The following is a 25112-nucleotide window of genomic DNA, read 5'->3' on the forward strand; positions in this document are numbered from 1 at the left end:
TCTCCAAAAGCAAAGCTGAAGCCGCTAACGATGTCAGCAGCATGCTACATATTTAATGCGCAGGCCCCTGGTTATCACTGTAGAACATTGCTCAGGCCAGCGGAGCACAAGAGCATTTCAGGGCTTACAGCCACTGGGCCCAATCCTGCTCTCCTTGCAGATGGTGATTTCCCATTGAGACAATACAAAGACTCTGCCCGTACAAGTCAGCATCAATTGCAGCAGTGGTCACAACGCATTCACATATGCTGCGAGAAGGAGGGGATGGACTTTGTATGGCAGAGCGGGACCCACCACCAGCAGCAGAGGCTGTGGAGCAGAAGGGATGGAAATGTGTGCTTTAAAATCTCTTGGTCTTTGATGCGTCAGTGCCACATGGTGGGGTGGGAGCAGGATCCATCAGGGATGCCACAAGTGGGGAGCAGTGGCCTTCCTATGGCCAGCCAGCTGATGATTTCAGAGCAGAGAGGCCAGCTCAGTTTGTCAGTGTGCTTCTCAGCTTGTCAGGAACCTCCATGCGTGGGATGGAGGCTGAAACAAATGTCTGGAAGACTAAGTGTAATCTGGTGGGTCTCCTCCTAGCGAGCGTTCCTCCTTTCCTTCCTGCAAAAGCAGTACCTAATGCAATTGCAAGGGGCTGATAGGGGTAGTTTTTGTGTGTTTTTTCTTGAATAACCACAGATTTGGCAGATCTGACACCACCGGAACACTGTTTCTGGCTGTTGACATGCTCCCTTAGCTCTTGCTGCCTCCTTTCTTTGCTTTTCTCAGAGATCTACCAGGGGCTATTAAATACAAAAGATGGAAAACATGACGCAGCTCAGGAAGCTTGTAAGATGCCCACTGCTGAATGTGGTGAGGGTGTTTTAAGGGAAAGATCAACTAGTCGTGTCCTGTTTCCCTTATGTTTTTCCTAAGTACCTATGGTTTGGAAATGGGATTTTGGATCAGGTGGACCTTTGACGTAACCAGCAGAGAAAGTTTTATATCCTCATATTCCTGCCTGGGTGCCTGCCCTGGGTCATGTTGGAGAAGGTACATGCCTTGGTAAACAGGCAAGAGGATTTTCTGTCCAAGACTCCCAGTGCAGCTGCCGGCGCAGCGAGGACGTGTTAAGCAAATGTCGGTATTGCGTTGCTCTCCACAGATCCCAGTTTTGGGATCAGCTTGTCAGGCAGGTGCAGTGCCCGGGAAGGTAGGCGCTGGGTGGCAGCAACGGTGTCTTGAGAGGAAGGGAGCATGGCAAGGATAGCACTTTGGTGCTCAAGGTGTTCTTGAACAACTTGAACATTGCACAAAGAGGAAAGGTGCGAACCTCTCCCCACTCAGGTGGGCAGGAGAAGGGGGACCAGCCTTTTGCCACTGTCAGTTTTGCCTAAGAGCACACAGTTTCCAGGTGTGTTACCTGCCGGTTCGGTGTGGAAAAGCTTGTATGAGTGATTTGTTATTTAGAGCTTAGAACAGCAGACTTGAGAAATGGCTTATGGGCCTACAACTATGTAACTACCATAATAAAGAACATAATGATCTTTCTGAGGAAAGAAGCTGGTGTTCTAAAAAAACCAGCTTTTCAGTAAAACACACAAAAAATAAAAAGGGGGTGGGGGAGCACGTGCGTAGTACCCCTGGGAAAGGTGAAACAGCTGCAGCAGCCTTGCCTCACCCATACAACATGGCGCCGCACCTGCGCCCCGTCGCCGTACAACATGGCAGCGCCACTGCGAGAGGGGCTGAAGTGCGCAGGCGCGACTATTCCTTCCGGGTTCCAGAGCGCCACTATTTCAATGTTGACCTGCGCATTTCCGCTTCCTCTTCCGCGTCCGGCGGCGCTAGGTATGGTGGCGGGTGGTTGAGGGCCGTTGGCGCCTATCCGTCCCCATCCGGGCTCCGGAGGGCAGCGGGGGCGGTCAGCGGGCCGGGGGCTGTGGTGAGGGGTCGCGGTGGGGGCAGCGCTGCGCGGCGGCGGGCCTGGGCCGCCCCAGGCCTCCGCGGCGGAGCTCCCAGTGGGGCCCGCCTCTCCCGGGCCGCAGCGAGCCGGGGCCGCGGCGCTAGGCCCCGCCTGGGCCCGGCCCGACCCCCCCAGGAGGGTTGGTCCCGGTAGCGGGGGGCTGCCCTGAGGGGCTCTGGAGGCGGCCGGCGCCGCGTCGGGGCGTTAGCCCCTTCCCCCGCTGCGGGAGCGGGTTTCGCCACCCTCGCTGGCTTGTGCCGGGCCCGGAGGAGGCTCCGGCCGGGGCCCGGAGCGTGGCTAGTAGGGTTTGTTGTCAGATGAGATGGGAAAGGATGGTGCTGGGTCTGCTTCGGCTCGTTTTTCAGCCTTGCTAACGAAGCTTACGTTGACTGGAAAACACGCAGCTGGTAAAGCTCTAAACAGTTTTCTAGAGGAGCATGGCATCATTCGGGCAAGGCCAGGATGTTGAACTGCGTTCAGTTAATTTGGATGAACATTCATTGTAAATCACATTCTATCCACCGTCATGTGTTATGTGTTTTGGAGTTTTTTTTTAATGTAATTGTGTTGGTCGCCACTGATGGGGAAATGCTTTAACTTTGTTAATACTGATACAGAATCGGCACCTGCTGATTCAGATCCAGCTTGGTGCTTCAGTGTAGGCGGTGCTTTGATAGGTGAACTTCCACGTGGACATTGAGCCCTTAAAAGTAGTGCTGCTTTGGTTTTTTTGTCTAATTTAGGTGTCAGAAATGGTTCAGCGCCTGACTTACCGCCGTAGGTTGTCCTACAACACAGCTTCCAACAAGACCAGACTGTAAGTAAGCTGTACTTTCTAAGAAAACTTGAAGAAAACTGAGTTTTAAGTTTTGATTGCTACATTAACAGAGTATTTTTATGCCACGTTTAGGTCCCGAACACCTGGGAACAGGATTGTTTACCTTTACACCAAGAAAGTAGGGAAGGCACCAAAGTCAGCATGTGGTATATGCCCAGGAAGACTTCGTGGTGTAAGTATTAGGCTTATGGCATAATATTTTTTTGCAGCAGTATTTTTTTCAGTACAAAGACCTTGTTCAAACTATATGCCTATTTCTTGATGAATTCTTGTTGGAACAACTTTTGTCTTTAAAATATTCTTACCTGAATGCTGTAAAATTTAACTGGTAAAACAAGCTTTGAAAGCTTAAAGAGTAAGTACTTTTTTTAGTGCTTGTGGTTCTTATTGTTATATCTGAACCTTCTTGTACTGTAAGTTGTAACTGGCTGAAATTTTTGGAGTTAGACCGAGACGATTCTGTAGCAGGTTTAAAAGTCTAAATTGGACTTCTTAGATAGGCTTTAACAAAACCACATAGGCCAAGTTTGATTTTCAGTTTCAGAGAAAAGGAGTGAATGTTTCTAATATATTTTTCTCCAAAATATATTCTTGGTGTAATATCATTGCTCTTAACAGTGATGGGAATGCTTGAGTAATGTCTACCTTTGAGCCATTCCTACACTTGGGAAAACAAATCTGTTTTATAAACAATCTTTTAATGATTAATTTATTGGTGGACGCCTGTGGTAGAGTGAAAAGATCAGCTTAGGAAAGCTGAACATGGCATGTACAACAAGCTGCAACTTGAGTCACTTTTTTGTGTCTTGAATAGTCACCTTCAGGTGGTGCTGCTTTTGTAAACTATGGAAGTGAATTTTCTTAATATGGCTGTTACCCAAAATTACTGTCTCATTATACACTTCTCTCTTTTGTTTTCTGCAGGTTCGTGCTGTGCGTCCTAAAGTTCTTATGAGGCTGTCAAAAACGAAGAAGCATGTTAGCAGAGCTTATGGTGGTTCCATGTGTGCTAAGTGTGTCCGCGACAGGTAAGGTTATGGGGGATGCTACTCTAGAAAACTGTTTAGAGCTTTACCAGATTTTTGCATCTCACTGTTTTCATAACGTGGGCTGAAATTCCGAAGGCTCTTGTCTGAAATTGGCATAGTAAAATGAAGGGGGTAAGCACAGGGCACATTAGCAGCGATGTGTGTGACTTTTTGCCCCTTGGATTTTAGCTAGTTACTGCGTGTGGAGCTCCTTCGTAGAGAGCTTATGTTCTTCATGATTTCTTACTGCACTGTTGCCTTGGTGCTAAACAGTCTGCTCCTTCTGGATTTTTATATTATATTCAGCCCCCATAGCAAAGATTTCTCTTCTGTTGTCCTATCCTTTTGTCTTATGCAAAGATAGTAGCGTAAGATCAGTTGAGCTTTTGGCTTCTTTGTGGTGTTTTGGGATTCAAAGATATTAATTGGTTGCATATTAAGCATCTTTGTGTGGCTAAGCTTTAAGACGACCTTTGCTGGGCCTCACTGAATTCAGTTTTATTGGGTAACAACTGTACATCCTATACTTTCTTGGCAAGTTGGAGGACAAAATGTGTGTTACAAAGAGTATGCCATTTCTATGAATGGTAATCAAAGCAGATAACTGGAGTCAGCAGGCAGCTGCCAGTTTTTTCATCTGTAGGGCAAATCTTGCCAGCACTTTTTTTTTTGGCTTGTGTGAATTCTAAGTTAAATTGCTTTAGGTGCCGCTGAAGACAGGTTGATACAGCTGCAGATCTGTAGCATAACTTTTGTGTGTTAAAAGCCAATTTTTTTTAGTGTTTTCCCACACACTTTATGAGGTTGGTAGGTCATTTTAAATAAGTGAATACGCCTTTTATTCTGCTTAAAAAAAAAGTTGCCCCCTTCCCTCTAATTGGCCAGTTTTCTCCTGTGTTTTCTCTCTTTCTCTCTGTTCAGGCATCTTTGGTAGTTTTGTGTACTGTGACAGTAGCCATATGTACCAAATGCCTATGGAATGGCATTTTAATGTTTCAATGTTTCAAGGTAGAAAGTGTGTGGTATGTTTGTGCTTCTAACTCAAAATTATCAGACAGGCTGCTGATGTGAGTACTGTCACTTTGGTCTCTGCATGGTGGCCCTCCACGTGTTTCAGACATAATTACACTTAGGCATGACTTGACCTGTCAGGGTTTTCCCTTTTAATGTGCAAAGAAGCTTTAATCCTGAGAGGGGGAACTGTTCTTGTTTTGATAACTGGACTCACATACTTTTCCTGTGACTCAAGGGAAGGGCTGACCACAACTGGTCACACTGATTCTGACTTTAGGAACAGGTAAATTAGTTTGCTAGTGAGTAGTTTTGCTTTTTGCCTTAGAAGTTAGTGAAGGTGCTAATTTCTCCAGTGTTTGGCCATTACCTTGCTCTCAAGGGAAAAATTCAGAAACTTTCAGGCATACTAGGCCTTCTTCCCCAAAACTGTACATTCACGTAGTGCCACCGGCCCTGTCTTTTGATGCTGGCAAGAACATCAACGGTTTCTCTTTTTATGTAGCTGTGGAACTAATACCACATGTGTAATGAATGTTGAAGGCAGCAAAACTAATTGTAACTTTGTCTTATTTTTGTGTTTTCACTTAATGGATTCATGCCCTAAAGTTGTTGTTTTTCCTTTCCAGAATCAAACGAGCTTTTCTTATTGAGGAGCAGAAGATTGTTGTGAAAGTGTTGAAGGCACAAGCACAGAGCCAGAAGTCAAAGTGAACCAATCTGTAGTTTCAGCCCAATAAATGAAAGCTCCACTTTCCTTGTGTCCTGTCACTCCACGTGCTAGTCAAAGCTGGTAGGAGCTGCTTCTCACAGCCTGTTAAATGCAGAACTGGGTTTTGGTGCAACAAAGCCCATAAGTCAGGATGCTGTGCTCTGTGCTGCCTGCAGAGAGGGGAAATCAAGCAGGTGGAAGGAGGTCTGGTTAAACAGGAGTGATTCACATTCCTGTAGAGGGGTTGGAGTAACTGAGTGATGCAGTTTTTTTCATAGCAACAGCTGTGCATAGTGTCATCAGAGGACTTGGCTCAGAAGAAAGTTAGGAATCTCAAAAACAAAAGCATACAAAGGGAGACTATGACTAAAGACTGGAAGAGATTGATGGATGAAGCGGCAAGCTAGTATGGGCCTGAGGTAGATATTTTTTTTGTTAGTAGTATGTGCTATAGTTATTGTTACTTAAATCTGAGGGTGGGGGGGAATTGTCTGACTTCTTGAAGCCAGTGCTGTATCCACCAGACGGTTACATGCTGCTACATCTGGATCTCCTGGAGGAAAGCTGTTGTATCCTGCTTGTTAGGTGCTTCCTGGATCAGCAGTTGTAGGTATGATCCAAGCAGAGCTCTGGGGTGCAGGTGGGATAGACCTTTAATGCCTTCCAGAATCAGGTTTTAGAGTAGCAGTTTAGGCCTGTGGTATTGAAACTTAAAGCTAAGTTCTGTTGGATCTGAGGATGTAATGGTAATGTAAAAAGCAATTGTAAAAGGTGGAAATGGGCTTGTTCTGCTTTGCTTCATCCTGTTGTATAGAGAGAACTCTTTAAGTGTGGCTCTAACACTACACAGGAGTGCTTGGGATAATTCTTGCATTACCTCTGGGTGCAGTGATATTCCTCACCCCCAGCTCTGAATTTGGAACGTAATATGATGAGGAGCAGGTATCCATTTTTGCCAATAACAAATCTTTGGCATTTTTTAATAACTATTTTTTCAAAAAGTAGTGAGCGCAACCACTAGAATAAGGAAGGAGGAGAAGTAATCACTGAGCGCATAGACTTGCTGGGAGCATTCAGGGTGCAATTTGAAGTGGTTTCTAAGATCACTTGTGGAGTCTGCTCAGGCTGTGGCTCTGGTGTGTGCAGATTTCTCCTGACTGAACGCTGTCTGTTTGCACTGTGCCTAGCTCTGAAACCTCTCAGGCTGTGCAGTCAGCCAAGAAACAGATCACAGAAAATGAATTGATGAAAAGACCTGTCCTTTTGGTGGCAGCTAGCTGGTACCTTGGAGCAACTGCCTGCAAACTCGCAGTGGTGGTGTGGCACCTCCTGTGTTTGATGACAAGAGGTGGCTGTGGTCTGGGATAACTGAATTAACACCATGCAGGAGCTGTGCCTCCCTGAGAATTTCTTCAGAGCATCTGAAGTCAAAATAATTCTGTCAATACTCTTAAAATGGATAAACATTGCAGCTTTAAGTATAAAGTGTTTATTTCTCCTCAGCTCGGGTTATGCTAAAACTTTGAAGGAGGTTTTAAGACTAACATTAGTATCCTGACATTTTCAGGTGCTGTTACTATAGTTAGTTTACAAGGTTAAAATTTTATTAGTTGTTGCCTGACTGTGCTAGTACAAACTTCAGTACTTTGGCATGCTGGAAAAATGGTTTTAAAGCAGAAGTGACAAGTAGGGCAGGCATATCTAACCTGCCCCCAAAGTGCTCCTTTTTTACATTAAAAGCTGTGAGGTTAGAGTTTTCTCTGGGGCTTTTGGAAAGGAGGCAAGATGGAGGGAGAATACGTTCGGAATACTGAGGAGAAATGTCATAAACATCTGCTGACAGGCCAACTGCACTGGGAGGGAGTTTTTTCTAAACAGGAGGGCTAAGACTGAAATTGGCTAATCATTTTGATGTAATTGCACTGAAAGGCAACTGAGGTGTGAGGTAGGAAAAGCAGTATCACTGCTGCAGGCAGAAATAAAAGCAGTTACTAGGCAAGTATCAGTGAAATGGTAATTAGGCCCTTAATTTTTTCTTCTCAACAGTTCTGAAAAGTAATTCTCTGAGCAGATGGCTGCAGCATAGGTATGGGGGCAGTTGTTTGGGGCGTGATACCCCTTGGGGCTGCCGGAGCCCTCTGTGCAGTGGGTAGTGGGCTGGGTGGCTTGGAGGCAGGGCATGTTCACCTGGAGCATGGGCTTTTAAACACATGTAAGCTGGAGTTGAGGGGTTGGTATTGAGATGGTGTTTACTGTTCCTCTCTAAAAGGCATCAGTCTTCCTTTATGGTTGTTTGCTCGTGGGGTTGTTTTTATTATGGACCTCTTCTCTTCAGCTAGTGCTCTGATTCAGTCCCTGGCTGTCACATGCCTTTTCTGAAGGAAACTCTTCCCGTGCTGTCAGGAGGCTTGACCTCAGCTCAAATAAAGCTATAGAGAACACAGGAACTGGTCTGAGAAGGGCTCTTCCCTGCCCCTAGGATATTCTGTGAGGATAGTGAGGTGTATCTGCCATGTATAACCTAAGAAAGCTCTGCTCAACAGGCCAAAATGATGCAATCTCATGAAAGCTAGTGGATATTTTCTCCAAGGCTTAAGTTTTCATTGTCTGTGTTCATCTTTATTTTAAAGGTACCTTAAGAAATAATAACAGTAAAAGGAATTACAGTGAGAAGTCTAAGTTCCTGGGAAGATATGGTATCAAAAGTCAAGAAAACCAGCTGGACTGACTGCTAGCGAGTAACACAGTTATTAAGGGGTTTGAAAGACCAGGATTAATTGGTTACTATGTAAGGCTCCATGAATACTATAAAAAGTGTACAGTGGTATAGCTCCTTTTTTTCCCCTCACTAAGATCTTTGTGTAACTGAGAGTGACCAGATTCAGAGTTGTCAGCCTTCCAACTTCAGTTTAAAATTGAAATAGGCTATCACATCTTCTTAAATAAGAACAAAGGAGTGCACAAACATTAGACAACGAGAACACAGGCATTAGTTGCAGGGGGTTTGTATGATAGTGTCACTTCAGAAATAACGCTAGAAATTGGGGGGGGGGGGGGGGGGAGCAACAAAAAGCTCCCAGTAGTTTGCAAATGCAGCGAAGAGGAACCTTCTACACAAATCATGTAGTGCTCTGCAGCGGAAAGGAAATCTTATAAGCTGGTTGAATGGGTAGAAGTTCGGTTTCCATCTTATTCCTCGGGCCGGTACCTCCCCAGCCCATCCCGGCCCCGCGAGCTCACCCCGGGCGCGGGTTTCCCTTCCCCCGGGCCCGGAGCTGCCGCGGCGCTGGGGCCGCTCTGCCCGGCGCGTCCCGCCCCTGGCGGCGGCGGGGCCGGCGTTGCTCCTCCCCGCAGGGACTAGGCCACCAGTGAGGCCGGGGCCGAGCGCTCGTGTATCCCGTAACGAGCCCACGCGTGTCCGTGGCCCGATGGGGCGCGGGAAGGGGCGGCCACGTGGCCGCCCCGCCCCAAGCGCCTCGCGGTTACCCGGCACCGACACGTCAGGGCTGTTGGATCCTGGCAGGTGAGTGCGGCGGGCGGTCGGCGTTTCCTCATGGTATTGCGCACGCAAAAAACCAAGAAACAAAAGAAAGGTCTCCGCTTTTTGTTGTCCATTCTCGCCTGGGCGTCGCCTTCGGGTGGCTTGGCTTAGATCGGCGCTTATTTAATGTGTTGCTTTACCCCTGTCAGGACGCGGCAGCCCATTTCCGTTTCCGCCTTCGTGTCCGGTGGCGGAGGGCGGCGGGGCGGGGCGAGGCGAGGCGAGGCGGCGGGGACGGGAGCAGCGGGGCCGCGGCTCTCCCTTGGGCCGCGCCGGGCCGCACCGCACCGCACCGCCGCCATGGAGACGCTGTACCGCCTGCCCTTCGCCGTGCTCGAGTGCCCCAACATCAAGCTGAAGCGGCCGGGCTGGGTGCACATGCCCTCGGCCATGACCGTGTACGCGCTGGTGGTGGTGTCCTACTTCCTCATCACCGGAGGTGAGGCCGGGGCGGGCGCTCTCAGGGCAGACCCTGCGCACCGAGGGGCTCGTCCTCCGCGGGGCGGGCTGCGGGCCCCTGCCCCGGGCAGCAGAGCCGCCGCTGACCGCTTGTCCGGCTCCAAATCGGTCATAAAACACGGCCCTCGGCCAACTCCGAGCGTCCCTGCGGTGTTAAAGCAATTCTCGCTGTTTACTGCTCTAAGTCAAAGGTGATCCTTGCTTTTCTCCCTGCAGGGATTATCTATGACGTGATTGTGGAACCTCCCAGCGTGGGGTCGATGACAGACGAACACGGCCATCAGAGGCCGGTGGCCTTCCTGGCATACAGGTAGGAGGAGGGCCCTGCTCCCGCAAGCAAAGTGCCAAACTGCAAATGCCAAACTGCAAGTGGATAAACCCATCTTAACAGAGCTGAGCATCTCCTTTTTGTTTGGTTTGGGTTTTTCTTTGAGCTCTCTGTGCAAGGCAGGATCTGTTCTACATCAGTGCTTGGTTTTGCAAATATTAAAAAAACCAGCACTGAAATCAATGGAAATTGGAAAAAACTCAGTCCTCCTAAAACTTTTAAAAATAAAAAGTCTGGTAAGAAAAAAGTTTTGAGCTGCCAGTGCTTCTCTTTCTTGCAAACCCTTGCTATTAAAGTTGAGTTTTATAGTGGATGTGGAGCCATTTGGTCAATATTTCATAGCAGCATACATAATGTTTGTGAAAGTTATGGGTCTGGCCTTTTAAACTCTAATATATTTTGGACTCTTGTGTCTGAGGGTGGGGAACACACTTATGAATGGGTGACAACAGTGTCGTCTTTGAGTCTTCTGCTTCTATTACTGAAAATAGAGACTGCTTAGTAACAAACTGGTCTGAAGAGAATTAAATCTACATTTGTAACTGTGGTTTTTATCTGTGTGGAAACAAATAATGGTTTTGTTAAATACCAAAAAAGTTCTTGAATCTGTGAGGTCTGTGACGTTCTGTGCCTTATGCACAGATTTTTGACTGGGACTAGATGTAGCATATGTCTCAGACTGGCGTCAATTGTTGCAGTGTAGATGAATCACGCTACTGCAGGGAGTTGGTAGCACTTCAGTACAATTCAGTGAAAACAACATGTAAGAGGTGAAATTATTTGTTTTCAGGATCTGAGGCAATAATTATAATCTTCATTTCTGTGTTAGCATGCACAGTAGTTTAATCCATGCCAATTTTATGAGGTTGCTAGTCCTGCTAATTACAAGGATAGGAGAAAGGTTCAGTGACTGTGAGAAGCAGGAGACTTGTGATCCAGGTGCAATGTTCTTTCCGCATCTTGGCTTCCCCTCTCCAGCTTTGCAAGAAGAAATGCAGCAGTGTGGACTGACAGAGAGCCAGGGCACTCCCAGGCTGGGTCCCCACAATCTATGCGCAGGCTCAGCGAGCCGGTGTCAAAACATAACTGCAGGCGAGAACTGCTTTTGCGGTGTGCTGTAACCAGTAGATGTGCTTCATGCGCTAGCGTAGTGTGTTGTGTGGGCTTTGTACCGAGATGAGGATTCAGGCATTGCTGCCTAAACACCGGTTTGGAAATAAGACTTGGAAGGCTCAGTGGCCCAGGGTTCATGGTTCCATGCCTTGAGTCATCTGTGAAACAAGGTGGTACTTTGGACTAGATATTTCTGAAAATGGATGAGCTTGCATGGTAGCCATTAGTATACACTGTTCTGTATAAAACCACTAGCATGCTTGACTAGTCACCTTGCAGACCATCAGTCCTGGAGATAAATTACATATTAAAGCCATAATGTAATTGCATAACATCAGTTTCCATACCTACTTTTTGTTAGAAAGTCATCCTGCATATTTGTACAGCCAAAGCAGGTTGAGTAGATGGGGTTTGAAATGTACCTAGTTTCTTTAAAACGGATCTTTTTCTGACTCTCTCCTCTTCCTTTTCCCTCCTTTTTTTTTTTTCTTTAGAGTAAATGGGCAATATATTATGGAAGGGCTCGCATCCAGCTTCCTCTTCACAATGGGTGGCCTAGGATTCATAATTCTGGATCGATCCAATGCACCAAATATCCCCAAGCTGAATAGGTTTCTTCTGCTCTTTATTGGATTTGTCAGCGTGCTTTTAAGCTTCTTCATGGCCAGAGTTTTCATGAGGATGAAATTACCGTAAGTGATGTAATACTCTCTCAGCTTTTCTTCTCCTTTGTGATTCCTTTCTGCCTATGTTAAATTTAAGAGTAACAAAAAATACAATGAGGTATGCTAAAGATCTGCAGCTTGGCTATGAGTTGCTTTTTTCAACACTTTTTGGAACAAGCTACCTTGAATGAGGTGGGATGCTTTTGGGGCCAGCTACTGTATTTAAAACAATACAGTAGTTAAAAAAAGGTGACAGTTCCTGGTATGTCAGAAAATGTGATTAGCAAGTCTGGCTTAGAATGAATTTTAAGGTAGACTGAGTATGTACTGGTCAGGTGAAAATAATTACAAGAAATGGTTTTGAGGAAAAAACAGGTGTCAAAGAACCGAAAGAAAGGCAAATGAGTACTTTCGTGACTGTGTACACGAGAGATCATAACTAGAAGAACTGATGGCAGCAGTAACAAGTGTTCAGAAATGTCCAAAGCAGTCCTAAGTAAAGGTGATGTCTCAGGTTTTTCTGTGGCTGGAAAACTGAACATAACATTGAAGCATACTATATATGTGACGTTTTAATATGCCTATATTCACAAATCAAAAAGAAGGAAAGATCGGAGCTTTCAGACTATGCAAAAACCAAATGCAGGATTTTCAGTATCCCCCCCCCCCTCTTTCTTTATTTCTCAGTCCATCTATTTTGTTTAGAATAGTTGAAACTTGATGTTAGGAGGTACTGGTAGTTAATTTCTGGAGTAGCTCCGTGACATGTTGACGTAACAATGATGGTCATTCCTTCTTTCTTAAATATTTTTTTTAACCTCTGCAGTGTAGTTTAAAATGTTGTTTCATAACACGGAAGTGATGGGTTCCCTGGCAGCAGGTAGCTGGATAGGGGCCTGCTTTATGTTTTCTTGTTTCATCAATGCTGTATATTTTCTTGTTTCATTGGGTGCGCATGTGTTTAAACAGTTCTTTTTTCTTAAACTCATTAAAGAAACAGGGCTTCAGAGAAATAGAAGAGAAAAAGAGAGCAGAGTTGTGTCGAGTGCCAGCAAATGTTGGGTTATACTGAATATCGTAACACTGGTAGTTTGAGTAAAGGGTACAAAGAACTTTTCCTAGGGTGTAACCTGGGCTTCAGAAATTCCAAACAATTACCAAAGCTGGACTGAGAACAGGCTAATCCATTTTCAGCCTTCATTGAAGAAAATGAACTGAGGAAGGAGCATGCAATTAAGCTGGCCAGTTTGTACCTTGAGGCGCAGTTATTGTTTTAAATAGCCCTGATCAGCAGAGTCTTTGGCAGTCTGAAGTTTCTGTTTCAAGACCATATGCCTCTTGATTTTTGAGGAGTGCTGCCTGCATTTGCTGACTTGTTTTTTCTCTTACGTTTTTTTCTGTAGGGGCTACTTGATGGGTTAGTACCTCTTGTGATATATGAAAGCCCAAGCCGAATTTACTCCTGTTCATGAAGTGCTTAAGAAGCAGCATCAAGAAACAAATTCCATAGTCACCATCAACAGGAGAGACACCTGGCCATGAGAAACAACTGGGGGAGGAGTGCTTTCTCTGCAAACAAACTCTCACTACCAATGGCTGATTTGTAGTTTTGAAGCAATGTTTTTATCATTTCTGTTTTAGAGCTTTTGAAAAGGGCAAGTTACCTAGCTGGGTTTTTCTTTTGTATCCCAACTCAGTATGAAATAGAGAACCTATCTTTAGCTCTACATGAAATGAGTATTAGCCATTGGCTTGACAGTTCTTTATTGCAGGCCTGTCTCCTCTTCCCTGTGTGGGACAATTACATGTGTGAATCAGAGAAGAAACACCTGAAACATTTCTTTCCAAGTTATAATTAGAAAATTAATAACTTTGGATGCTTTACAGTCAAAATACGATGTGTCTGAAATTATTTCAAAGGCACCTTTTGCCTTGATATTAATGGCTCTATGTGAGCAAATCCAGACGTGCACTGAGAAAGATAAACTGAATGTGCATTTCTTTTCGAAAAAGTGTACGAAAGGAGCCAAATAAAACTTATTTTCTAGAAAATTATTTGACTTCTATGCAGTTTCTGAAGCTTTTTTTTGTGTGCGTGGCCCGTTCTACATCCAGGCTTGAGATGCTGTACCCTACCATAACCCCATAATTTCAGCTTTATTTTTCGCTATTGGATAACTTTTCTTTTTTAAATATCAGGGACAAGAAACCTCGTAGTTTCCATGAACTTGTACTGTATCTAAATGATACACTGTTTTCAGTGGCCAAGAAAACGTACTTCTGAGGCTGCTGCTTTTTTGTGTGAGGGGCGAGGCTCTGACTTACTTTATCTTCATACTAAAAGATTGAATGTTACTATCATGTTCCATTCAAGTAATGTATTTCATTCCTGGGGATGGAGAGATCCCTCTAAATCTCCATAAATGTCTTTTTTGCAAGCCATATGTGTTTGAAGCACTGTTTTCATCTGTATAATAATTGTCAGTGGGAAATATTGTTTATTCCTGTAATTATGAAGTATCACTGTTCACATACTTAATCAAATTTCTGAGCTAGCTGTTAATCATCTGCCCTCAGGGTATGTCACTTCCACTCCCTCATTCTTACATTCAACATGACTTCTGCTTTGCTCATCTTACAGGTTTGTTGTTAAGATTTAAGGTGGCTGTTTTATGAGGCTCATAACTGCGAAGTTTCCAGTCTTTTCAAAGCGGTTATCTTTTGGTCACTCTGGTTTTGGTAAGACATATACTTACCTTCAAGGGGGAGTACTGATATTACAGAAGTAAATAACTGCATACGTAAGTCAACTTTTTAACACATCTGAGAGGGAAGTCAAACCAGAAGGTCACTTTACTGAGTGTAGTCTGTCTTTGTAGTTGTCCCACTACAGTTCAGCTTCAGCCTCCAATTTTGCAGATGATTCTAAATGAGCGTGCTCTTAAACTGTGGGTTTAACGGCATAGTTGAATGCCTTGGTCTATGAAATGCATTTGATTATAGTGGTGTGCTAGGTGACATAACTTAGAACAAATAAAGCAGCCTTATAATTGCAATGTAGAAGATAGTTTGGGGAGAGTAAAACTAAGATGATGCTCTGTCTGCAACAAGCAAGATTAAATGATCCTTTATGTTTCTTTGGTCACAGTCTATGAACTAGATCCGGTGTGATCCTCTGCCAAAGCATGAGGCACAGGGAGAACCAGGAAAATGAATGCAGAGCAGAATACAGACCACCCAGAAATCAGGAGCGTGCTAGTTAGGAAGATGTAAAAATGCACACCTGGAGACTGGTCTAATTTGAATGTGGGTTGGAGGCTTCTTGGTCACCCAAGGAAGAATTTTTACTGAGCACTGTCAAATAAGCTGCAAAGAAGAGGTATTGCTATGTGTTACAGGAATCCCATTTTCAGTTAAAGGGTGGAATTTTCTCTAAACATCTGCTGTTCTTTATGGGCAACAGCAGGTGGCCTCTGACACAGGGCTTTAGGATAGTAGTAGGAATATTTCAGTGACGGAAAGAAAACTTCCTGTAACTAGTGACAATATCCATCTGTGTTTCGTGCTCCTATCTTCTAGGGTGAACTGAACCTAGATTGTGGGGTGGGAAATTAAAAATAAAATTGAAATACTGTGATAAAGGTAAGGCAGAACTTATAGGAACACATCTTTCCATGATTAAAAACAGAAGTTTGGCCTATGTCCAAATGCAACAAAGAGTCAGGCTGAAGTGTACAGGTCTTGATTTTCTGGCTCTCTTGCTGGAGAAAATGCTGAATGCATGGCTCCTCTGTAGGCTACAGTATAATCTCTCAGTGATGATGCCTAGTCAGTACAGTCAGGAAGAGATATATAACCTGTGTAGCTTTTGGAAGTTAGTATATGCATATATGAACCCTTAACAATCTTATACTTAATTGAGTTAAGCTGAAAAAGGCCTCTAGATAAAAAAGACCAGACATTCTGGTTTCCCTTTTTCCCCCTAATACTTTTTCTGGGCTTCTGCAAATTGTGGAACAGTAACATAGAATCGTAGAATCATTAGATTGGAAAAGACCTGTAAGATCATCAACTCCAACCATAAACCTTACACTGCCGAGTCCAGCACTAAACCATGTCCCTAGGCACCACGTCTACACGTCTTCTTAAATACATCAGGGATGGTGACTCAACCACTTCTCTAGGCAGCCTGTTCCCAGTGTTCAACAACCCTTTCGGTGAATTAATTTTTCCTCATATCAAATCTAAACCTCCCCTAGCACAACTTGAGGCTGTTTTCTCTTGTCCTATTGCTTGTTACTTGGGAGAAGAGACCAACACCCACCTCACTACAACCTCCTTTCTGGTAGTTGTAGAGAGCGATAATGTCTCCCCTCAGCCTCCTCTTCTCCAGACTAAACAACCCCAGTTCCCTCAGCTGTTCCTCATCAGACTTGCTCTCCAGACCCTTCAACAGCTTCATTGTCTTTCTCTGGACACGCTCCAGCACCTCAATGTCCTTGTACTGAGGGGCCCAAAACTGAACACACTATTCAAGGTGCGGCCTCACCAGTGCCGAGTACAGGGGCACGATCACTTCCCTGCTCCTGCTGGCCACACTCTTCCTGATACAAGCCAGGATGCTGTTTGCTGCCTTTGGCTACCTGGGCACACTGCTGGCTTGTATTCAGGCAGCTGTTGACCAACACCCCCAGGTCCTTTTCTGCCAGGCAGCTCTCCAGCCACTCTTCCCCAGGTCAGTAGCGTTGCATGGGGTTGTTGTGACCCAAGTGCAGGACCCGGCATGCTCAGCCTTGTTGAACCTCATACAATTGGCCTCGGCCCATTGATCCAGCCTGTCCAGGTCACTCTGTAGAGCCTTCCTACCCTCGAGCAGTTCAACACTCCTGCCCAACTTGGTGTTGTCTGCAAACTTACTGAGGGTGCACTCGTTCCCTTCATCCAGATCATTGATAAAGATATTGGAGAACTGCCCCAACACTGAGCCCTGGGGAACACCACTTGTGACTGGCCGCCAGCTGGATTTAGCTCCATTCACTACAATTCTCTGGGCTCGGCCATCCAGCCAGTTTTTTACCCAGCAAAGAGTACACCTGTCTAAGACATGAGCCACCAGTTTCTCTAGGAGAATGCTGTGGGAAATGGTGTCAATGGCTTTACTAAAGTCCAAGTAGACAACATCCATAGCCTTGCCCTCATCCACAAAGCACTTCACCTTGTCATAGAAGGAAATCAGATTAGTCAGCAGGACCTGCCTTTCATAAACCCCTGCTGACTGAGCCTGATCACCTGGTTGTACTTTACGTGCTGGGTGATGGCACTCAGGATGACCTGCTCCATAACGTTCCTTGACACCGAGGTCAGACTGAGAGGCCTCTAGTTCCACAGATGCTCCTTCTGGCCCTGTGTTTCCTCCCACATCCAATAAGGGCTGGAGATTCTTCTTAGCCCTCCTTTTGCTGCTAATGTATTTATAGAAACATTTTTAATTGTCTTTTACAGCAGTAGCCAGATTAAGTTCTAGTTAGGCTTTGGCCCTTCTAATTTTCTCCCTGCATAACCTCACAACACCGTTGTTGTCCTCCTAAGTTGCCTGCCCCTTCTTCCAAAGGACATAAATGGTTTTGCTCCCTGCGTTCCAGCCAAACCTGTCTGTTCAGCCAGGCAGCCTTTGCCAGCCCGTCTTTTGGCACATAGGGATGGCCTGCTTCTGTGCTTTTAAGATCTTGAAGAAAGCCCAGTCCTCCTGGACTTCTTTGCCCTTCAGGACTGCCTCCCAAGGGACTCTGTCAGCCATACCCCTAACCAGGCCAAAGTCTGCCCTCCAGAAGGCCAAGGGTGCAGAATATTTTTAAGCTCTGCCATTAGACTTTCTTGCTAATTCTAAACATATTGTGCTTAATGGAATTTTGCTTAGGAGGCTGAAAGTGCTTCAGTTAACTACTTGCAAAGCTGGATACTTGTTCACAGAATACAGCTTGATATGGTTACTATAATCTACCTATTTCCAGTTTCAGTTGCGTATTTTACATGCATTAATATATGAATAGGAAGCGCTAGATATTAGTCTTCTTATGAGTTACGGTCTTAGTAGTCTTAGACAATACCAGAGTTAGTCTTAGACAATCCTAAATTTCTGCTGCTGCTCCCAGTAAAGGGAGCCAACGTGGGTATAAGGAAAACAGCAATTCTCATTTATTTTCCTGCCATGCATGGAAATGCTGCATACAATGGAAACGGTTTTCCTACAGCATAGCAATGGCTGGCTGTGACAATGTAATTGGTATTGCACATTTGTGAATGTGATGATTGTATTTTTCCTTCACTGTTATGATTTTCCTCACAAAAAGGGTTGCAGCAATAGCTCTGGCCTATTTTTAGAATTTCTAATTGCTGCTTCTCAACTTTGCAGTTACTTCAGAATACTTTTCTTTCAGAACATGGTTAAAGAGGATTGAAACCATTACGAGAAAGGTATTGTAACAATTGTAAGCATCTTAGGAGAACATGTTGTAACGCTCTGGAGTTGCGTTGAGGGCTTTCAGCTATACTGATGATTGGTGAAATCTGGCTAAATCTGGATTTCAGTAACAGCAAAAAAGACAACGAATGCATCGAACTCTTCTTAAAGGGTAGTGTTTCATGGGAAGCAGCTACTAGAAACATGAGAGTTTCTAGGTGAGTTTCTTGGTAAGAACTAATTATGCCAGTGTCCTTTTTGTTTGACATGGATACCCGTCAGCTAAGAACTGGACTGAAACTGTGAGCTTGTTTTAGAGCAACAGCTGTGGCACTATAATAGGAGTCAAGCATGTCTGACTTGCACCACGTTTTAATTGGTGATATAGATGTGAGGTACTGCATTCTGATATCCACTATCTTGAATGTATAAGGCAACTTGCTGAGCTCCTGTTTAATGATATCAGTTTAGTTTCTAATCTTCAGGTATAAGATGGAGTTTCACTTCATCACGTAACTATCCCATATGTGTTCTATAAATGTCAAAGCTCTTAGAGTGTTGTACCTCCAGGCTGCAAGAAATAGTATTTAGCTTTGAGTAAATCAGATCAATATGGTATCATCCGCTGCCTTATGCATGTGAAAGACTGACATTTGTAATTTCCTTCTTTTTTTGGTATCAGTTTTCACTACAGAGATCAATGTTGAGCTGGGGACTTGTATCCCTTTGTTGTTGTTGGTAACTGTATGCTCTTAGATGGAAACAGTGAAAGAAAACTTCTAAAAGGACTCAGGCTGGGTTATTCCAGAGTAAACCATGAAAGTTAAACTTTTTCTATGTTACTTAGTAGACAGGCTGAAACAATTTCAGAACTTTTAGCTATTCCTGACAGCTCCTGGATGATAGGTAATATGTTCACTATATTCAGCCTTCCAGTACCTCATCTGTCTTTAAATGCTGATGGAGAGTGTGAGGGGTGGGGAATAATAAAAAAATAAGCTTAACTTCAGTCTGAAGAAAAAGTTTTGGGGGGTGGGGAAAGCATTTTAAGCACCTGGAAGAAAATGGCAAAAGGATGAGTATCCAACCTGGATTTTTAAAGTATAAGTCATATGAAGAGAAAGCCATACATGAGAGTTAAGGGCCCTGTGGATAGAAGAAAAGCAGATGTTTAGGTTTTAGCTTTTGATACTCTCTTGCACGTTATGGAAACTTGGCTTAACTGTAACAACTATAAGCTGGATGCAAAAGTAATTTTAAAACAGTTTTCAAAGAGTGTTTACTGATTAGTTGATGTCCTTTTATCAACTTGGAAGGATATTTTTTTGAGGTCTGTACTGTGTCAAGTTTTGTTCAACAACCAGTGACCCAAATTGAGTAGGGAGTACTTACTAAGTCAACAGAGATCATAAAACTCAGAAACTGATGGGACGGCAGAATTAGCATGCATGGTGATCTTAACAAATCAAGAAGAGTGCCCTAAAAAAAGTAGGCTGGTTTATTCCTTCCAGGAACTAGTGCAAAATACCAATGCTACTCTAGCAAAATAACTGATGACACGTGGGATTCCTCAGAGTAAGTCCTTGGGTTCTGCTGCACCACAGGCTGAAGAGGAGTGTTTGTCTTTTATGCACCAATACAACATCACACTGAGATATCTGCAAAACTTGTAACTACAAAGTATATGAGGCATAAAAGTAAGTGTGAAAAGGGAAGGAGTAATTTCATTTCTGCATCAGTAGTAGATAGAGCTTGAATAGCGGCAAGGAAAAGTTGGGATAATACTAGAAAAATATTTTTGAGGGTACAGTAGTTGACTACCGGACTAGATGGTCTATGGTGGTGATGAAATTTATGCTGTGCACAGCTTTAAGAACAGGCTAGGCAAATGCCTGTTAAAATCCACAGATAGGTCTGGCCATGTTTTGGGGTGAGTGACTGGCTTCTTTAGGTGTCTTCTAGCAGCTGCCCATCTTTATTATTCCATGGATGAGAACAAAACTTTTGATCTTCCAAACACTGATGCTCTCTGTCTTTAAAAACAGTTATGGAAAGGTCTTTGTAGATAACTAAATCTGACCTTTAAAAATATCCCTGCGGTGCAGTTGCAGGACAGAATCCTGCTGGCTTCAATTCAGTATGAAAAAATCAAGTAGTTATATGAACTAGACATGACAGCAGAAAGTAGCTCCATTAACTGCCTACTGCCGGAAGAGAAAATTAATTAGTTGTTCAGGTAAGGAAAATAGAAATGTATGGACGAATGTTTAAGGCTTTTTCCTTTCCTAATCTCTATGTTAGTCTTTCAACTAAAATCTGTTACAATTAGGTGGCTGTAAGAATAGCTGCCGTATTAGAACAAGACGATGAGTGGGTGGAGGGAGCCTGTGATATTTCTAGGAAGTATTTTGCTGATGGAGCTTTCTCTGCATTTCTGCCTTCTCTGAGCTGGAGCAGCAATAAGACACTGATACACTTTTCAATTACATGGGCTTCTTCAGATCCCTCCTTTCACTGAAACACAGTGAACTGTGCTTCACTGACTTGTGGAATTTAACTTCTTTCGTGTTTTACCCAAGCGTGTCTGCCTCTCTCTGCTACAGTTGGTTGTTATACCAGCTCTGAACTACTGTGTTTCATCTCCTTTTGCTGGCCTGAGCTCTTTTTAGGGGATTTATACCATTATCTTTCAGCAGCTGCCATCCCTTGTTTCTTTGCTGTCATTCTGGACTTCTGAGTTTCAGGACACTGCTGCTGGTTTTGATTGCTCTCTTTCTAACTGCAGTGGTATTTCTGCCTTCAGAGGGTATTATTTATCAGTTTCCTCAGCTCTTCCACTTCCTTATTCCTCCTTCTCTGGTACTTTCTCTCTTATCACACTGAAATCCATCACTTAGCCCAACCAGCCACTTGTCGATCCATCAGCCTTGCTCTTCTTGGTTTTCCTACCTCTGTTTCTCCTACTATGACTACAGGTCCTTTAATTTTCCCTGCTGACCACTGTCTGAGCTACTTCACCCTGCACTGACTCCACACTTCATTAGCTCCTGCTATCCATGGCAAAGCTCAACCTCCTGGCTTCTCTCATCCTCTCAGCCTCTCTCATCCTCTGGTTGTTCCTTTGACTGTTCCCATTTTCTCTTAGCTGTCTCATATCTTTGTCTTTATTGTTCTACACTCCACACCATCTGTTGTGCTGCTGCCTGCATGACTCATCCTGAAAACAATAAAAATCCTACTGCATCCCCAAGCGTTACATTAGGGAGCCAACGAAGGCATTCCTGTATCCAAAATCTACATCAACAGCAGTCAAGCCAAAATCCTCATGGAATTCAGGTACATAATTTTTGTTTAAATCAATAGGAGTTAACTGCCAAATACATCTGAGAATCCTGCCAAAGTTCCATCACAACTCTAAGCAAAGGAGGCAGTTGTTTCCTGGGGCTGGATTTAAAAACACCTCTGCAGGGATAACCTGTAAGTTCTTAAGTTTCTGAGTGAGTAACTATTTTTTTTCTGCACATGCAATTACCGAGTGTTTTATGAGCATAGACAACATATGGTCTGTACACAATGGAATAAACTAAGAAAAATCTGTCACAAATACCAAGATTCATATACACAATAGACAAGGCAATAAATATGAAAGCTCATAAAACCAGGGAAATGGAATGTTCTGCCAGACCTGTTTTAAAGGTACACATGGCACACAATGCTTAAAACCACTGCTACTTAACAAAATGATTAACGAACTAGATTTAAATCATCATTTGGTCTCGTAGCCCAAGCACGAAAAATTTTAGATATATGACTAAGGTTTTTTCCTCTAACATTTTGAAGGGCAGTAGAAACACATAGTGACCTTAAATATTTTCTTGTCTCATCTGGCACCTGAATAAACCCAGGCTATACTTCACTGAAATCAATGGAGACAGACCAGTGCAAAGACGGAGATCAGGCTTGTAATATTTCAGATGCTAAGAGTTGTGTTTAACAGCAGCTTGTTTACTACACTGTGACTGACCAAGCCTCATTTTACCTACTTTGGATGGTCAGTATAGAGTATTGCCTTTGTGCAGCTACATTAGGAAAATAAATCACAGAATCACAGAATGGCAGGGGTTGGAAGGGACTTCTGGAGATCACCTTGTCCAACCCCCCTGCTTGAGCAGGCACACCCAGAGCAGGGGGCACAGGAGCGCGTCCAGGCAGGTTTTGAATGTCTCCAGGGAAGGAGACTCCAAAACCTCCCTGGGCAGCCTGTGCCACTGCTCTGTCACCCTCACAGGAAAGGAGTTTTTTCTCATATTGAGGTGGAACTTCCTGTGTTCCCACTTGTGCCCATTGCCCCTTGGCCTGTCGTTGGGCACTATTGGAAAGAGCCTAGTCCCATCATCCTGACACCCACCCTTCAGATATTGATAGATATTTATGAAATCCCCCCTCAGTGTTCTCTTCTCCAGGCTGAACAAACCCAAGTCTCTCAGTCTTTCCTCATATGGGAGATGCTCCAGTCCCCTGATGGTCTTCATAGCTCTCTGCTGGACTTGCTCAGGGAGTTCCACATAAATGTCTATTACTTGAACATTGTAAATAATATGCGAAGCTGACTAAATAAATTCTTTGTACCATTAGTAGTTCCAGCATCGTTTTAGCTATGACTCAAGGTTTTTCAGCCTTGACACCTTTTCATTTTACGTACCTGCAGTTTCAGTCATCTGTTAAGCCCTTGGTTAACCACTGGATGGCAGTCCCTGCAACGCTATTCACTCTGGGAAGGAAAGACTGGTTTTAAAAGCAGCGTCCTGAAATCACATACTGCTTTGTATGACCATGTACATGACCATGAAATATTACAGTGGTGAGTATATTTGGATCCATTCCTCTTGTTCCTAAAGTATAAGTATGTGAAAGACTTTTCTGTAGACTCCTTTCACTTAAATTCATTTTCCAACTCAAACTTCAGGGCTTAAAAGCATACAAGAGAATGATAACTTGCACTTCTATGGCACCATCCAGCCAGAAATTTCAACGCACTTTATACAGACTAGGTCAATTAAGAAGTAAATGTGTGTATGTGTATATATATTAAAAATATATATGCTGAGTTTATACATAGCTCATAAAAGGGAAAAAATCTGAAGTATTTCAAAGTTGTATGAATTACTCAAAATTGCAATGTTTATGTAGAAAGGTAAAAAAATAGAGCCTCAGTCTTTTGATTGAACAGCCACTGTATGCCTGATGGTGGGGAAGGAATTAAATAGCTAAAAGGAATTGACTAATTAAATGGTAAAAATATAGTAAGTGGAGGGCTAAGAGCTACTTAGTATTGAAATTATGACTGATGTCCACAAATTAGGATTAAAAGTCAGAACATAGATTGCAGAGGTAGAGAAAACCATGTGGACTTCACCGGGATTTCTGTGTGTACGGTTATAAAGTAGGGTGAGCAAACTACAAGGTGTTAGAAATATTCCTGCCAAAACCTGGAGCTCTCACTGCTGGCATCTGTCTTGAAGAATAATGTGAAAAAGTGTTGATAGAGCCCTCATAAAACACTGCAATCTATAAGATGCATTTACCTAAATTAGTAGAGATTTCACCCTAGTGTATTTTAAGGCAATACGAGTCTCTTGTTTCACTTGGATAGAAATTTAAATGGCAGCTTATTACAAATAAGTCCTGTAGACGTCTCTTCAACAATTAAAGGGAGATAAACAAAGGTAGGAGGGAGAATGTGTGCATCAGTGCCTATAGAAAAGACCACTTTCAACACCCTTTACAGATGCCTGCATCTGAGCATTTCAAAGCATTGATATCTGCCACACAGACGGCTGGTTTTGTGCCCTTTTTATAGATGGGATGGTAGGACAGTAAAGTGGCGAGCTTAAAGTTATGTAGCAGCTTAATAGCAGAGCTAGGAATAAAATTCAGATCTAATTATCAGTTTTGCATCCTACCAACAGCGTTAGGCACTGTAAGTTCAGCAGCAAGCATTCACTAGAGTTTTTACAATAATCTTTTTTATTCTAGATATTTTCAGGGTATCAATTACTTTTTATATGCTTTTGCCAAAGGGCACTTTCTATAGAAAAAAATAAAAATTGCAGCAACACTTTATCAAAACTTTAAGCACAGTACTTCCCCTCCTGCTTACTAGTTTGTTGGCAAGCTCTGTCTCTCCTGTTTCCTGAGTTGCAGACTGTTTCACTGCAAGATCATTCCCGGTGTCTCCTTCACCCTCCTTTACCTCTCATATATTATTGAAATGGTTACTTCCAGCTCTCTCCAATTAGTCCATTGTGCTAAACTTTCTCCCCTGATAAATTTTCAAAGAAGCCCTGTCATACTTCCACTTCTGTTAGCCTCTTTGCTTGTGCCCCATAAACTTCTGCTGAAATATCACCTTATTCTTTTCAAAGCACACCCTCCTTTAAAACTGCCTCTGATTCTGTGGTGCCTCCAAAATTAGAGGACCAGAGTTCAGCTCCGGTGCTGAGACCTGCCCAATGATGCCTCTCCATCTTGCTGCCCATCTGCAGCCGTTTGCTGTGTCTCGCCCAAGTGTAATTTGCAGGCTCCTTGGGGCAAGGGCAGCCACACCTCATCCACGTAAAGGACTCCTCGGTGCTTCGGTTACACCCATAGTAGATTCTGCACTAATTAAATTTCATCACAAGAAACGCTACCACCAAATTCCTGACCAACTGTACTGTTTATCTTCGTCAGATTGAGGTTTCAGATTACTGTCTTTCTAAAGCTCTCTTTGCAGCTCTTTCAGTTTTCCATGTCCGGCTTTCCTTTCCTTTCCCTCCACCCTCCTCCCCAGCTTTCCGCTCGCAGGGAAGTGCTGGTGCCCTCATTAGCGTGGCCCAGTTCTTTGCATTTCCGAGGCCTTTATTCAAACCCCGGGCCAGTCACTTTCTCCCTACTTATTCTGAGCTTTTCTCTGCCCCGGAGTGTGCCCCGACACACCCTCCGCTCCTGCCCAATCCTTTCCCACGCT

General features: G+C 43.9%; 2 protein-coding genes across 2 annotated transcripts; both read left to right on the forward strand.

Moving 5' to 3' along the window:
- The first annotated feature begins 1754 nt into the window (after positions 1-1754).
- RPL34 (ribosomal protein L34) lies at positions 1755-5582 on the forward strand. Its single transcript, XM_064450087.1, has 5 exons — positions 1755-1833; positions 2692-2765; positions 2859-2958; positions 3711-3814; positions 5455-5582. The coding sequence occupies exons 2-5, from the start codon at positions 2701-2703 to the stop codon at positions 5537-5539; spliced, it is 354 nt and encodes a 117-aa protein (XP_064306157.1). The 5' UTR covers positions 1755-1833; positions 2692-2700; the 3' UTR covers positions 5540-5582.
- A 3677-nt stretch (positions 5583-9259) lies between these two features.
- Positions 9260-13698, forward strand: OSTC (oligosaccharyltransferase complex non-catalytic subunit). The gene is made up of 4 exons (XM_064450086.1): positions 9260-9517; positions 9754-9847; positions 11473-11670; positions 13047-13698. The coding sequence occupies exons 1-4, from the start codon at positions 9379-9381 to the stop codon at positions 13063-13065; spliced, it is 450 nt and encodes a 149-aa protein (XP_064306156.1). The 5' UTR covers positions 9260-9378; the 3' UTR covers positions 13066-13698.
- The last annotated feature ends 11414 nt before the right edge of the window (positions 13699-25112 follow it).

The sequence above is a fragment of the Phalacrocorax carbo genome, chromosome 4, assembly GCF_963921805.1.
Source record: "Phalacrocorax carbo chromosome 4, bPhaCar2.1, whole genome shotgun sequence".
NCBI classification, from domain to species: domain Eukaryota; kingdom Metazoa; phylum Chordata; class Aves; order Suliformes; family Phalacrocoracidae; genus Phalacrocorax; species Phalacrocorax carbo.

Excerpts from the sequence above, each read along its gene's own strand:
- RPL34 (XM_064450087.1), top strand. The coding sequence starts at position 2,701 with ATGGTTCAGCGCCTGACTTACCGCCGTAGGTTGTCCTACAACACAGCT. Across the intron at positions 2,766-2,858 it reads GCTTCCAACAAGACCAGACT|GTCCCGAACACCTGGGAACA; the intron begins GTAAGTAAGCTG and ends TGCCACGTTTAG. Across the intron at positions 2,959-3,710 it reads GCCCAGGAAGACTTCGTGGT|GTTCGTGCTGTGCGTCCTAA; the intron begins GTAAGTATTAGG and ends TGTTTTCTGCAG.
- OSTC (XM_064450086.1), top strand. The coding sequence starts at position 9,379 with ATGGAGACGCTGTACCGCCTGCCCTTCGCCGTGCTCGAGTGCCCCAAC. Across the intron at positions 9,518-9,753 it reads CTACTTCCTCATCACCGGAG|GGATTATCTATGACGTGATT; the intron begins GTGAGGCCGGGG and ends TTCTCCCTGCAG. Across the intron at positions 9,848-11,472 it reads GTGGCCTTCCTGGCATACAG|AGTAAATGGGCAATATATTA; the intron begins GTAGGAGGAGGG and ends TTTTTTCTTTAG.